The sequence below is a fragment of the Theropithecus gelada genome, chromosome 9 (assembly GCF_003255815.1).
Source record: "Theropithecus gelada isolate Dixy chromosome 9, Tgel_1.0, whole genome shotgun sequence".
Lineage (NCBI taxonomy): Eukaryota > Metazoa > Chordata > Mammalia > Primates > Cercopithecidae > Theropithecus > Theropithecus gelada.
The window spans coordinates 56806751-56821660 of record NC_037677.1 but is presented as its reverse complement, the minus strand read 5'-3'; the positions used below and the strand labels follow the sequence as shown (position 1 = coordinate 56821660).

Below are 14910 nucleotides of genomic sequence, written 5' to 3'. Positions count from 1 at the left end.
AATGACTGTGAGATGCTGGCACAGTGCCTACTTTTAATAAGCAATCAATAACTGTTCATTACTATCATGATCCTAAGAAGACTCACTCATTCAACAAATGTGAACTATGTGTCAGGCACTGTTCCAGGTACTAGGGACATAGCCAAAAACAAGGGGGCCACAGTCCCTGCCACATGGCTGTCATGGAACCTGCATTCCTACCTGTCAGTACAAAGCAGGCTGTGTATGGTGCTCCTATAACACAAATCCTAAGAGCACAATAAAAAGGTCAGAGAGGCCGGGCGTGGTGGCTCACGCCTGTAATCCCAGCACTTTAGGAGGCCGAGGCAGGCGGATCATAAAGTCAGGAGATCGAGACCATCCCAGTTAACATGGTGAAACCCCATCTTTACTAAAAATACAAAAAAATAAGCTGGGTGTGGTGGCGGGTGCCTGTAGTCCCAGCTACTCGGGAGGCTGAGGCAGGAGAGTGGCATGAATCTGGGAGGTGGAGCTTGCAGTGAGCCGAGATCGCGCCACTGCACTTGAGCCTGGACAACAGAGCGAGACTCCACCTCAAAAAAAAAAAAAAAAAAAAAAGGTCAGAGAGGAATTCATTCCAATGGATGAGAATGGAAAGCTGCTCACAGGAGGTGGAGTCAGAGCTGTGCCTTAATGGGGAGAAGGATTACAACCTGCAGAGTGCGGGCAGGAACTTCCTCATGACCAGGCACAAGGCAGAGACAGCAAGTGGATACAGCTAGCAGCCTAGTGGAGCTGGGGCAGGAAGTACAGATAAAGGGGAGGCAGGAGGCAGGGCTGTGCATATGGGGATGCTGACCAGGGTCTGCCTCCGCTCTCCGGCCAAACCATACTAATTGTGTTTGTTTAAATCCCAAACACTGAAAATCACTGATGTCAGGAAACTGAAACCAGGCCACAGCTTTCATTCTTGATTATTCTTACCAAATGCAGAGGCCAGTCAACAGAAGGTCCAGGGATTCACAGAATCATCCTGACCCTGCCTGAAGGTGGGGTTCTTCAGCCAAGCAGGTGGCTTTGGGGCTAGATGCTCCATTGAAGCAGAGGAACAACAGAGAGATGCTTGAGACTTCAACTGAGCCCTGGGTGGGGTGACCATTAAAAGGAAGAGTGGTGTGCTGACCCCATCCACTGCTTCCTTTAGGAAAATGGTGGCCTACCACCACAACTCTTTGTCTCATTTGGGTTTCTCTGTAAACTCCAGAAAGCAATAAAGCATGATTCCTAAAAAAGAGGGCTTCTAGATGGAGGTCATGCAGACCTAATATGTTCCCCTCAGTCACTGCAGCTGCAAAGGAAGGGGCACCCAAACCTCAGGGTAAGTTACATAAGAACAACAGGTAACAGGCAAGTCTGTCTAGTAACTCACCTGTTCCCATGAAAAGAAAAAAACATGTCACTCCATGGAAGTGAGGGGTGTGGGAAGGTCTTGGGCTTCCATAAGGCTCTCCCCAAGGGTCTCCTCCCTAACAGGCTGGAAAATACCATGAAGCAGGGCCCCAAAGGGCCGTGAATGACCCCTGATGCAAAGGACTCCAAAAGGCTATGCAGAGCTTTTGGCATATCTGAACAGGGGCCCGGATCCCAGCACTCCCTCTTCTGGGCTCTGACTTTGGCAAGTCACTCAACCCCTCAGAGTCTCAGACTCCTCTTTGGAAATAATAAAAGGAATAATAATATGCCCCTTTTGGTAGGCAGAACGATGACCCCCAAATATGTCCATGTTAACCTTGGAACCTGTGAATATGGTCATTTACATGCCAGAAGGAAATGAAGGCAGCAGGCAAATTAAGGTTGCTGATGGACTGACCTGGAGATGGGAAGAGTATCCTGGAGTATCCAGGTGGGCCCAATGTAATCACAAGAGTCCTTAAAAGTAGAAGAGGGAGGCAAAGAAGAGGTGGCAGGAAGCAAGATCAGAGTGATGCAAGGTGGAAATGAACCCTCAGTTGCTGGCTGTGAAGGTGGAGAAAGGGGCCATGAGCCAAGGGGTGTAGGCGGCCTCTAGAAGCTGGAAAAGGCAAGGACATGGAATCTTCCCTAGAGCCTCTGGAGAGACCCATATTGGACTTCTCACCCACAGAACTGCTTGAAAATGGAAAACTACTATACCATTTTGCAGGGTTGTGAGACTGATGTTTGGCATTCAGCAAGGCCTCTCTCTTCCTTCCTTCCTTCCTTCCTTCCTTCCTTCCTTCCTTCCTTCCTTCCTTCTTTCCTTCCTTCCTTCCTTCTTCCTTTCCTTTCCTTTCCTTACCTCCTTCTTCCTGCTCTCTTTCTTCCTTCCTTCTTTCCTTTCTTCCTTCCTTCCTTCTTTCCTTCCTTTTCTTTTCCTTCCTTCCTTCCTCTTTCTCTCTCTTCCTTCCTTCTTTCCTTTCTTCCTTCCTTCCTTCTTTCCTCTTTTCTTTCCCTCCTTTTCTTTTCCTTCCTTCCTTCCACTTTTTCTCTTTCTCTCTCTCTTCCTTCTTTCTTTCTTTCTTTCTTTCTTTCTTTCTTTCTTTCTTTCTTCTTTCTTTCTTTCCTTCTTTCCTTCTTTTCTTTCTTTCATAGAGTCTTACTATGTTGCCCAAGTTGGTCTCAAACACCTGAGCTCAGGGGTCCTCTTGCCTCTGCCTCCCAAGTAGCAAGGCCTTTCTTCTTTCTAGGCTGGTATTCGCTTCTGTAGGTACATACCATGCTCCACACATACTAGGCTTCATTCTCCCTGTCTTAGCCCATTATTGCAGCCTCCACTGAGCCCCAGCCTCTCACAGAAGCCTATCCTCATTGTCCCACCCACGTGAGCTCTTGCTCCTCTGAACTCCCACAGCCTTTACAGCCTGTACCTCACAATTACGGGCTTAATTATATAGTGGGTAGTGTTACCTGCTGTCACTGCATGTGTGTTTATTTTGGTTCCAAAATGAAATTGCAACCTTAGTCTCAAACAGGAACAATGTTTTGTTCTTTCACTGTTGTTGTTTTTAAGTGCCTGTGCTTTTTTATATAATCCTGTTTTTACTGCCTTCTGACACACGAAAAAGGACTGCTTGGGCATATATTTATAAGCAGATACCCTACATCATTGCAATTGCCCTGTGATTGGGCATTAACTCATTTTTCTATTTCCTAGCAGAGTTTTCTATTTTCTAGCAGAGTTTACTGAAGGTTTTAAGGTTTAAGGTCTAAGGCCAGTTCTGATACAGACAATAGAATCAAGTTTATGGTTTTCCAATCATGGTTCCAATGACCATGGTCCCTTATCATACCCCAATTTCATCAAAGAACAGGGGATGGTGTTGGGAATCACAGTACCGGTAGGATACAGGGTGGTCCGGCATGTGTTCCTCTCATCCCAGTGCTGAGTGCATAGTAGGTAATAAAAATGGGCTAGAAAACTGGCTGGTGAATGCATCATTACTTTGCCCCTACTCCCTTCTTTAAATCCCACAAGATCACCCTCAACAAAAACATACACACAGGCAAGGTGTAGTGGCTCACACCTGTAATCCCAGCACTTTGGGAGGCTGAGGCGGGTAGATCACCTGAGGTCAGGAGTTTGAGACCAGCCTGGCCAACATGGCAACCTCGTCTCTACTAAAAATACAAAAATTAGCTCGGCGTGGTGGCAAGTGCCTGTAATCTGAGCTATCGGGGAGGCTGAGGCAGGAGAATTGCTTGAATCTGGGAGGCGGAGGTTGCAGTGAGCCATTATCGCACCACTGCACTCCAGCCTGGGCAACAAGAGCTAAACTCCATAAAATAAAATCAAAAACAAAAAGAAAAAAACAAACACACAAACAGAGGCAGCACAGTTCATCGACCTACCTTGGGGATACATTCCCAAAAGAGAATGAGACAGACGGACAAATGAGTTCTCCTTGGAGCATGTTATTCAAATCTCAAAATAAGATACAGCTCTCATTTCAAGGTGCATTTATTTTAGTGAGGTCGGGATTTGTAAGGGAAACAAAATGAATACGTTGGTGGGTGGGGACAGGAATTAAAATAAGCAGTATCTTGCTGCTTGTCGACATGAGTATCCTCACATCCGCTGCCTTATTTTTTATTCTGTTCTGGTTTGTTTTCTCTTGCGGTGCTTTAAAATATGATAGGTAGATTAGAAAGAGAGGCCGAGGTAATCCCGGCTTCTGTTCATTAAGCTCATATGAAGTACGTGTTGTTCTACTCACATTACCTCAGTGAATCCCTATGAGGTGGGTGCTATAATTAACCCCATTGTACAGGTGAGACAACTGAGCCTGAGGAAGATAAAATGCTCATGCTAAGTGTCCCATCAGCAAATAGGTGAGCCAAAATGTGGACTGAGTTGGTGGAGCTCAGAGCTGAGCTTTAATCTACTCTGCGCTAATATCTGGGGATGTGCTTAAGCTCCAGTCTCTCTGTCCCAGATGGAGCAGGTCGGATCTCCAAGCTGCTGAGGGGCACTAGGACTCGGGAGATACCAGGCTAGCTCTGCGTTGTTCTGGTCCTCCTGGCATTTCTAGAAACTGGAGGTGGGCAAGGAGGAGGGGAAGGAGGAGCCAGGAGAACACGGAGTCTTAAATAAGATCTCTCCCCTCTCTTCCTGCCTGGAGTGAAGCCCTTTATGAGTAAGCACCAATGGAGGGATGCCAACACGACGCAGCAAAACCAGCCCTGTCATTCCCAAGCCAGGGCTCCCAACTGCAAATCATTCAAGGGTAAGGACACAGAAAGAGGAGCAGAGGAAGAGTGTGGACATAAAGTCAGACCACATCTTGGGGAATGCACCCCTCCCACCACTCCCAGGAGATGTGACCTTGGACAAGATATCTCTCTGAGCCTCAGTTTCTTCATCTGTAAATGGGGCAATGACAAGTCCTGCCTCATAGGTTTGCTCTGAGGATTGAGTCCATGTAGGTGAGGGGCTTTCCAGAGTGCCCATCACACAGTAGAAGCTGACTGCATATTAGTGTCTCTATGAATACACCGTTACATGCGCTAGGATGATCTGTGCAATGAATGTATTCTGTACTATACAACACACAATCATATGCCAACAATTGAAAACTAAACATGGTGCGGACAGTGTTCTGGGAAAGGTACGGGCAGGGGCCCTGCATTCACTCTGGTTTTTATCTCCCACAGAGCCAGCTACTGCACAGTCCTACCCTCAGCAGGGCTGGGAAAGTCTGTGCAGGAGAATTGGCATAGACTTCGGTTTCCTGCATCTTATCCCAAACCTCAGCCAGAAAAGGCAGCACCCTTCCACTTTCCAGGAGAAGGGCAGCCAAGCCTGAAATGCCCCTATTTAATGGGATTATTTCTTCTCCTTTATAAGTCATATCTCATGGGAATGTTCATTTTCTCTCTGGCAGCTCATCAGTACAATAATTGTTTCACAATGTAATAACCCATGTATTAAGTCAGATGAGAACCTCCTTGAAATATTATTATCCTGAATCCTCTTCCATAACAGGGAGATAAGTTTTAGATCTCACCCAAGGAGATTTCGTTACCAAAGAACCCAAAGCATTTCATTACAGGTGCTTTCTCCTACAAGAGGAGAGACATTACTTTTTATTTTTGTTATTATTATTTCATAGACCAAAAGGTTATTGTTCTATGGGTTCAATTTCAACAGCACTGATGCTTCCTAATCATACCGTGTCATTTACTTCCTTACTAGGTTCAGTGTTTCCTGCTTTCCCCACACTGCAGTATAGGAGAGTAGGGGGAAGGGACTCTATTTCTACACTGTTGTTTCTCAATCATCTGGGACAGTACCTCACATATAGTAGATGCTCAATAAATATTAATATACAAACGGAAGCGAGCACATTTAGAGCACATTTCTTTTGGAAAGCGACCACAGTTGATGCAAAGATGTATCTCATTAGAATTCATTTAAACCTCTTTTATTTCCTATTCAATTATTTTTTGCCCCCATTCTGTGTTTGTGCCAATGGATTTTTTATAAGATCAGAACATATCTCCAAAAATCAGAATTAAATCATCCACAAGAAGGCTATGGATTTCAAAGCATACCAGAACTCCTGGCGCTAAAATGCTTCAGAGAACGTGTCACTCACCACAAGGAGGCTCAGCTCCACACCTTTACTGGGGGCATGTTCTGCTCACTGCAGAGGAGGATGTCTCCACCACAGTCACCAGGGAGCCCTTCCATCACCCAGGCCCACAGGGGACCAAGAGAGAATGGACACTGGCAGAAAGTGCAGATTCAGGAAGTATGAGGACTAGAAGGTAATTTCATTTAAACCCCCATTCTTCAGATAGGAAAACTGAGGATCCAGAAAAGCAAAGTGGTTGTTTGAATGCACACGGTAATTAAGCACAGCCAGGTGAAGAAGGCGGATCCCACCTGTCCCCTTCCCCGTCGATTTCCCTGTGTGTGCATGGGTGTGTGTTTGAACTCTTAGCAACAAGATGTTTTAAAAGGACTCCCTGTTAACAGCTCACCCATAATTTTGACTCAGGGATGCTGCTGATAGAATTCTACTAGCTTCCCTGTCCACCCCAATGACCTAGATCCTACATTTCCCATTAATGACTCAAGAGCCTTAAAGACTTCCTGAGCTAAAAGATTCTTCAAGATCATCTAGCCAAATCTTTATCTCACAGATGAAAAACAATGGGCTAAGAAAAGTGAGCTCCCAGGTCACAAAGCCAGTTAACAGTGAAGCTACAGCAGCTGGGACCGTTGACACCCAGGAACACGTAAGTTACACTGAGGACACTTCTCAGATTTGTGTGTGACTCTACTAGCCTCATCAGGATAAGGAGAAAATAAGAAGGAATTGGGATACGATAAGCAAAAAATCCAGTCTAACCAAGCATATCTCAGGTCCAAAACGAAAACTTTTCCTTAGAGCAAGAGAATATAATTCTAATAAGAAAACTAGTAGCAAAAGAAATCTTTTTAGGATAGGGACACATACATACGTGTATGCATGCACACATATGTATGTGCATATAATACAGAGTACCACACATACTATATTAAGAAGATGCTTATTTTTAAAAAATACTTGACACTAGGTATATAATAAATTAACAGTGCTAACAATGGCAACAAAATGGATTGCTAGTGCAAGCCTATCTTGACACAACATTTTTTTAAGTTATCCATCAATGTCTGCACAAAAGAAAATACACATATTCTTTGAACCAGCAATTCCTCTTCCAGGAACCTGGAACTATTGACAGAAATAGAATTATACAAATATATGAATAACGGTGTTTATTAAACCATCGTTTCTAGCAGCAATAGGAGGAAAAGAAAAACATTCAGGTGGTCTATCATTAGGGTTATGGCTGAATATACTGTGATACAAACAAATTATGGAGTCTTATACAACTGTTATAAAATGAGTTATCACAGAGCTGAAGGGATGTCCATCACGATTAGTGAGGAAGCCAAATTGTGGTGCAATGCAATTATTTGATACAATTTCTCATACAAACACCACCATCTCTAAAACACTACACATGTGAAGGCCTGGGAACCCTGGGTGTTTAAAGGAGGAGGCAGTGATGGATGCAAGGGGGAAAGATGATGAATGTGTTCTTCACACATCTTTGCTTTCACTGATTACAACGTATGCGTGTTGCTTTTTAAATAATTAACTTAAGCCAAAATTCCTAAAAAATAAGGACAGAAGGAACCCACAGAGAGTCCTCCAGGTTCTGTTTCAGCCTCCCTTCTTCCCTAGTAGACCCCAGGACAGCAGGAATACTCTGAATTCAGGGAAAAAATGAAATCAACGCAGCAATGAGAAACCTGAAGCTGTCTCTCTAAGCCCTGGACTTCCAGGACTATTCTCTGGTCAAGTTACTTTCCCCACTAAAGTGTTCTAGTCCTGGTCCAGGATGTGCCCTGTACAGTACAGCCCAGCAGCACTCTCCCGTTAACCCAGAAAGGGACCTCAGTCTCCTGTAAGGTGAGAGATGACTCAAGAAACTTCATCTCTCCCTGCCCTCCAAAGAACCTTGTACCTGTAAATAGACCATGAAGAACCCACTTTTTGGAAGCAGATTGAAGCTAACTTTGGCAGGCAGGCCTCTGGGGTGCCTGAGCCAGCCACTTGAAAAGCTGGCTTTACCACCATGGGCTTCTTAATCCAGTCCTGACTCTAAGTTCCTGAATGAAAAGTGACAGAACCATGAACATAAAGGCCCTGGCTGTGACAGTGATGACCACTAGGCTTTGACAATTATAAAACTGCATTACCTGAAGCACGAACTGTGCAAACCCTTCGGGGCTAGTGCTCCAAAGAGAGCTGCCACCATCAACTTCTAAAACTCCAAGAGCATTGTTCACATTGATACATACAATGTTCTTTGTAGGGAGACAGCCCCCTGGTCCACTGCAAATTCTGTCCTTCAGCCAGGACTCGGGAGCCAGGAAGGAGAAGGAAAGAGAGGTTGACTTACCAAGCCAACTTCTGTTTAAGTACACAGACACAAACACGGGAGGCACCGTGAAGAAATCCACTACAGAGTTCACTTCCAGCCAGAACCACAGCTTATCATTGGCTGCAATAAACTGGAGGAAAGAAGAAAAAAGAAAGAGAAAAAACATGAGAAGCACGGTGCCGGCATCCAATGTACACTCTTTTGTCAAAGGGTAAGTTTTGAGTTTTCATAGGGGTAAGTTTTGAATTTCCATAGGGCCACCATGCCCGGCTAAACTTTTTATTTTTAGTAAAGATGGGATTTCACCATGTTGGCCAGGCTGGTCTCAAGCTCCTGACCACAAGGGATCCACCCCGCTCAGCCTCCCAAAGTGCTGGGATTACAGGCATGAGCCACCATACCCGGCCTATTTCTATTTAGTTTTTAAGGTCTGGAGGGAGAGGTTATGTCCTTCTCATATCTACACAAAGCACATGCTTTTATGGTTGGGCACATACGTTTTCTAGTGCCCCATATAGGGCCCTAAATAGATGAACTATATGATATGTTAGTCTTACGGAAAGATCAGGCAGTGTATTTTTCTGTGGTTTTCAACAGCTTCATGGGGAAGATTGGGTGATTTTACTTTTATTAGACTCATTCATGTAAATATAACTATAAATAAAGCACGTATGTATACATTCACACACACACATACACACACACACAATTCTGTCCATCTACTCTCCTCACCCTCCTTTCATTCATACTCACAACTTCTCTCTCAGGGCTCAGCTAAGTGAACACTGCTAAACATAATTTTAAGAGCTGAAGAGGTTTATTTCTATTTACTTTTGTTTTATTTTATTTTTTGAGATGGAGTCTCACTCTGTCACTCAGGCTGGAGTACAGTGGCATGATCTCTGGCTTAGTGCAACCTCTGCCTCCCAGGTTCAAGCAATTCTCCTGTCTCAGCCTCCCGAGTAGCTGGGATTACAGATGCCCGCCACCATGCCTGGCTAACTTTTGTATTTTTAGTAGAGATAGAATTTCACCATGTTGGCCAGGCTGGTCTCGAACTCCTGACCTCAGGTGATCCACCTGCCTCAGTCTCCCAAAGTGCTGGGATTACAGGCGTGAGTCACCACATCCGGCCTATTTCTATTTAATTTTTAAGGGAACATGGCATTGTGTGAAGAGAGATGAGAAACAATCCACCTGTGGATACATCATCAATTTTCCTCAATCCATATTTCTCCCCCTTGAAACAAAACTTAAGTGAATTCCAGAAAATGCTTAGCTAAGGAGCGGGCTCTCTCCCAGACTGAAAAGCAGAATGCAGGTGTGCTGTCTCTCCTGGAAACACTGGGTTTTATCTTGACTGTGAGAGCAGACGCTAATGGGGATGATCCCTGGGTCCCAGACTGAAACACCCCATTGTGATACTGAGTAATGTTGCACAAACTTACCCGCAAGCCAAAGTAGAGAAGGAAGAACACGTTGAAAGCCATGTCGATCTGTAATGTGAAATCTTTGTAGAAATTCTGGCAGGATTCTATCGGGCTATTAGACAGGAAGAAGAAAAAGCAAGAGGTAAATGACAGGTAGTATCATCCAGTCTCCCATGATGCTGAGAAGTGGCAGTGCTTAGGATAGACGATGAAATGAATATTCATAAAAGAAAACATTTGGTCTTTCTGCCTCCTGGGATCATCAAGCAAGCATTGCCAAGGGGTCTTTCCATTCAACCGTTCGGGAACTACTGTTCATTTATTTGTTGCTTTTGAAATTATTATATATCTATCATTTTTTATCATCATTCAGCAGTTGAACGAAGAATCTAAAGAGGAACATGCAGATACCTTGGAGGAAGGACAAGCAGGAGAGGCCTCCAAATTCCTTAATTTCATATTAACCCTTAAAGAACTTCTTTCTTTCTTTGAGAGGACACATGCCAAAGCTAAAACACAATTCTTCATGCCCTCCAACACATTGGCAGTGGGGCCCGTTTTCAATTAAACACAGTGGTTGTGTTTTGGACCTTTTAAAAACCATTAGTTGATTAACAAATATAGGACCCAGGAGCATCTCAAGAAAGCTAGAGAGGAGAGGATCCTGGGTGAGGTTCTGGCTAGACTAAGCACGGACTTTCTGTGCAGGACTCACATCTGGGGAAAGAAGTATTGTCCAACCGGCCAAATTCAGACCATTAAACCAAAATGTTGAAGCAGTACTCTAAGGGTTAATTTTCTTTTTTTTTTTTTTTTTTGGCATGCATGCTAATTGACTTGGTGTGTGTGTCGAGCAGCCAATGCGAACCCCCAGCACACTCTACTTCAAGAGTCGCCAGTTCAAAAGGGTACTACTATACAAACTGGTACAAGACCTGTGTGCTTTCCTGTGTCAAACTGATCAGAGGATCAGTGTGTGGAAACTCCCAAGGTTTGGGCTGGGTGGGAAGCAGGAAAGCCTCATAAACACTCAAAGCTGTGAATGGAAATTCATATAGTATTCTGTGATCAGTAGGTAAATAGTAACACCCAGGCCAGGAACGTGAAGGTGAAGTGAGGTGAGGGAAAGGAGACAGAATACCAACAGAAGCAAAACACTTTCCCTAAAGGGAAGCGACATAGACCTCCTCCCTCCAGGAGAGGGCCAGCTTGAGAAATGGAAGATGAAGGATTTTCTAGCAGTGCCAGTTTGGAAATCACTGTGTGCAATACCAGTTAGTATAGTTGCACTTCTGTAAGGACAACGCTTGGCTGTTCAACAGGCAGGAATCTGTGCAGTAGAGGAACTCAGGGCCCACTTAGAGGCAGGGTGAGTTAGTCTGTGGGAATCTCCGATCATGTTCCATGCACTGGATTTATCCATTCTTCATCTCTGCTACAAGTCAAACATGCCCTACGTCATCTCCCAAATCACGTGGAAAAATCTCCAGACAAGCATTAAGAGTAACCTATATTTGCAGTCACAAACTAGGCAGACTGAACAGAAAACAACACTGAAAAACAGTTCTTAAAAAAAAAAAACAAAAACAAAAAACAAAACAAAACAAAAAAAAACAAAAAACGACAATTGCCAGGTTTTCACTAAGATAGGGAAGTGGGTAGAAAGACAGCATGGAATTTGGTTAGTTCAATGCTGAAAGGAGACACAAGCAAGGAAGCCAAACATCACAGCCTGCCATGGCTCTAGGCCTGCTCTCCTACACAGGTACTAATTTTGATGAAAAAAGGAAAATCCAGGCTACAGTGAATCGGTGACACTTTTGCAATTCTCAGGCCATGGGGGTGCTTGTTTTGTTTCAAAAACAAGACCCAAAAATCCATGGGTGTCAGAGTTCCCAGTCACTCTAGTTGCAGTGAAAAATGTGCATGAACTGGGTTGACCAGAAATCCTATAGATTCCAGGGTTGAAGAGACAATGCATCTCTATGCTATGGAAGCCACCGGCAGGATACGTTACTAAAGAGTAAATGGTGTGTGTGTGTGTGTATGTGTGTGTGTGTGTGTGAGAGAGAGAGAGAGAGAGAGAATAAGCAAACAAGGATGGGGAGATCTGTAGGTAACTACTGTACTCAGGTGCTCACTTGTGCCAGTGGGGACTCACGTAGCTATGCATTATAAACTCATAGTCATCAAGATTGATGTATACGCAGTCAAGGGGAGAGAAAAAAAGTATTGGTTCCCAAGACTATCATGGAAAACTGACTGTTGTTTCACCAAGGCCAAAACCTGACTGTTGCCCTCACAGTTATTGGTGGAGTTACTGGTGGCATATTTGGGGCCGTCGTGAGTTCCCTAGCTCCTATTAATTCTATGGCCTCTGTGGTTAATTTGGTGGTAACCTAGAAATACAGCTAATTGGAAAAGTATTTGCTAGGCTGTGGTAGAAAATGGAATAGCTTGGGGAGAGATGTGAGCTGAATGCCACGGAGGACATTTGGATTCAACATAAATGGAAACAGGTATTGAGAAGAGCATAAGGAATTGGCTGCAGCAACTTCTCCACTGTTTCTTACCTTCCTGGTCCTTTCTGTCATCTCTTCTCATAATGCTTATGTTCAATGGCCACAATGAAAGGGCTTGAAGCTAGAGGACATGGTGTTGAAAAACGCACCTTAACAACACCCCTGGTTTACAGGAGACATGTTGAAGCCATACAAGACCTTTTCTCTAATCCTTTCAAACAATTTAGAACTGATTTCATCATGTTTCATTATCATTCCTTGAGTACTAGACTTGGAGCTGAAATACTAGAGGAAGTAAATGATGCTGCTGGCACAGGTGGCTTTTCCTCTGACTGAAGCTGGAAGGTAATATGAGCAAACCCCAATGATATGAGGGGGCAGGGGGCAGGCAGAGAAGCAGGAAACTCTAGGACAAAAGACCCAGGTAGGATGAGTGATTGGGCAATGTACTTTCTATCCCTTTTAGCTATTTCCTGCTTGCCACTACAGCCCCAGCAGAAATGTCCTGCCTGATTTTTTCCAAGTGGCAACAGAACTGTTTATCAGATCCCCTCTGAGATAAGTCCCCTGAGTGCCTATAGTTCACAGACTCGCACAATCACAGACCACAGAGTGGAGCTTCCAAAGCCCCATTATTTCATTCCTCAGACGGAAACAACCCATGGAGACATTCATTGATCCTTTAAAAAGAGAATACATAATTCAACAACAAAAGAGTTGGCCATATCAACCAGGATTTATTTTCCTCCCAAAGAGACTTTATCTTAATGATTAATGCACATTACAGGATGGAGAATGAAATACAAACACTCTCCCTTCTTGTGTAAAGTAGGAGGAGTTTCCTTGTCTAGATACACAGAAACTTCAAAAGCTAGCAAAGAAATTATGCTTTAAAGGAAAAAAAAAAAAACTACAAAGGAAAGTGACTCTGGATCACACACAGACTTAGATTTCCAGTCTGATGAGGCATATCCACCTCAGAAGGATTTACACAGTATATGTTGCCATAGGAAAAAAAAAGGCAGAGTTTTACGAACTGAAATAACACAGTTCTGCCTCCGGTGGTAAAAAACTGACTTACCGTAAATTGCTACGGGTTAACTAACTTAACTTACATCCTCTTTATAATTAGAGGATACAAGATACTTGGTAAGTGACAGACTATTCATTTCTAGGCTCCCATAATCCATGAAACAAGTGTGATACTAAAACCATAGGCAAATTTAGCATTTGGACCAGGACTCCATGACTGGGCACCTTCAAAAGAGCCTCAGTAAAGAGATGATTCTTACGGAGTAAAGGTTCAGTTGTAGGGTAGAGGTTGAAATACAAACTCCTGTTTCCTCTTGGCCATCAAGTGAGTATATCATCAGCATTTAGATGCCTCTACAGAGGAAAATAAGACTCACCCAAAGTAGGAAGTGTTTCTCTTTCCTCATCTACTTAGTAATCAAATTTTCAAAAAGACTCTTGAGCAGGAAGATGCAACAGACCTTCCCGAAGACTGACTTAAGAACTTGTCTTTTCAGAGCACCAGGCAAGTGAGGGCTACCCAGGTTTTCTTTCAGAGGGCAGGAGCTCTAAGCACAAAATCTCACTGCTAGCAGTGCTTCCTCTGGGCACCTTCCTCATCTCCAAGGGGGAAGGATCACCCCCTCTTCGCAGCCTCTAAACTTCCCTGGGTTTGCTGCAGTCTCTTTTCCCACCTTCCTGAGTCTGGCTGCCGAACCCTGTGAAGCTACTTCTCCAGGGTAGTCGTTCTCAAACTTTGGCATGCAGTTGGAGGGCTTGTTAAAATCTTGCTGGGCTCCATCCCCAGTCTCTGATTTAGTAGATTTGGGGGTGGGGGCCTTAGATGTTGCATTTCTCACAATTTCCCAGATCATGGGGATGCTGCTTCTCTGGGAACACCACTTTGAGACCTGCCACTCCCAAAAACCTTTCTTGCAACTGCACACTAATTATAGGTGTCACTGCTCAAGAAACTTCCCATTCAGACCTGAACAGAGATGATTCAGTGTTTGAGCCTGCCTCCAGATAACCAGCTGCATACCACTTAGCTAATTGCTGAGATCAAGGAGTTGAACAGACATTTTCTGTTTCAGAGGCAAACGAGGGGGTGAAAAAATTAAAAAGATACAGGGAAGCAATTGCAATGCCACTGTGCAAGCTTCACCAGTGGACATTCCAATTAACAATCAGAGAGTACCTGCTGAGCACATTTTTGATTAAGATTAAAAGGAAAAATGATGAAGTATAGATGGGGAGGGGTTACGGAGACCATCATTTATAGGGGATAAAGAAATGGTAAGTAGCTTGAGAATAACAACAACAATAACACACATCCAAGATGATTTAATAGGGAAGGGACTGGCTGAAGAACAAGATGGCATTTTCTGAAATAATTTCCAACATTCAAATTCTCCTCACTCTTGTGGCTAGTCCCTTTTTAAACTGAATGGGGCCCTCTCAATTCCCACCTGGATTATGAACAGGCAGAGTTCAGGCCCACAGCACCACAGACATGAGTCAACGCAATA

The 14910-nt window shown here is 44.0% G+C and overlaps 1 protein-coding gene across 50 annotated transcripts in view; it reads right to left on the bottom strand.

Annotated features, from left to right (window-relative positions):
• Positions 1–14910, bottom strand: part of KCNMA1 (potassium calcium-activated channel subfamily M alpha 1) — a 755234-nt gene that overhangs the window by 293217 nt on the left and 447107 nt on the right. For all 50 annotated transcript variants that reach the window (XR_003121084.1, XM_025395822.1, XM_025395829.1 and 47 more), the window contains 2 exons: positions 9867–9960; positions 8437–8548 (listed from right to left, as the gene is read on the bottom strand). Coding sequence is in view for 49 of the 50 variants with exons in the window: in XM_025395822.1 (XP_025251607.1) it covers positions 8437–8548; positions 9867–9960 (206 nt within the window). In the remaining variant the exon portion in view is untranslated. The remainder of the gene's footprint in view (positions 1–8436; positions 8549–9866; positions 9961–14910) is intronic.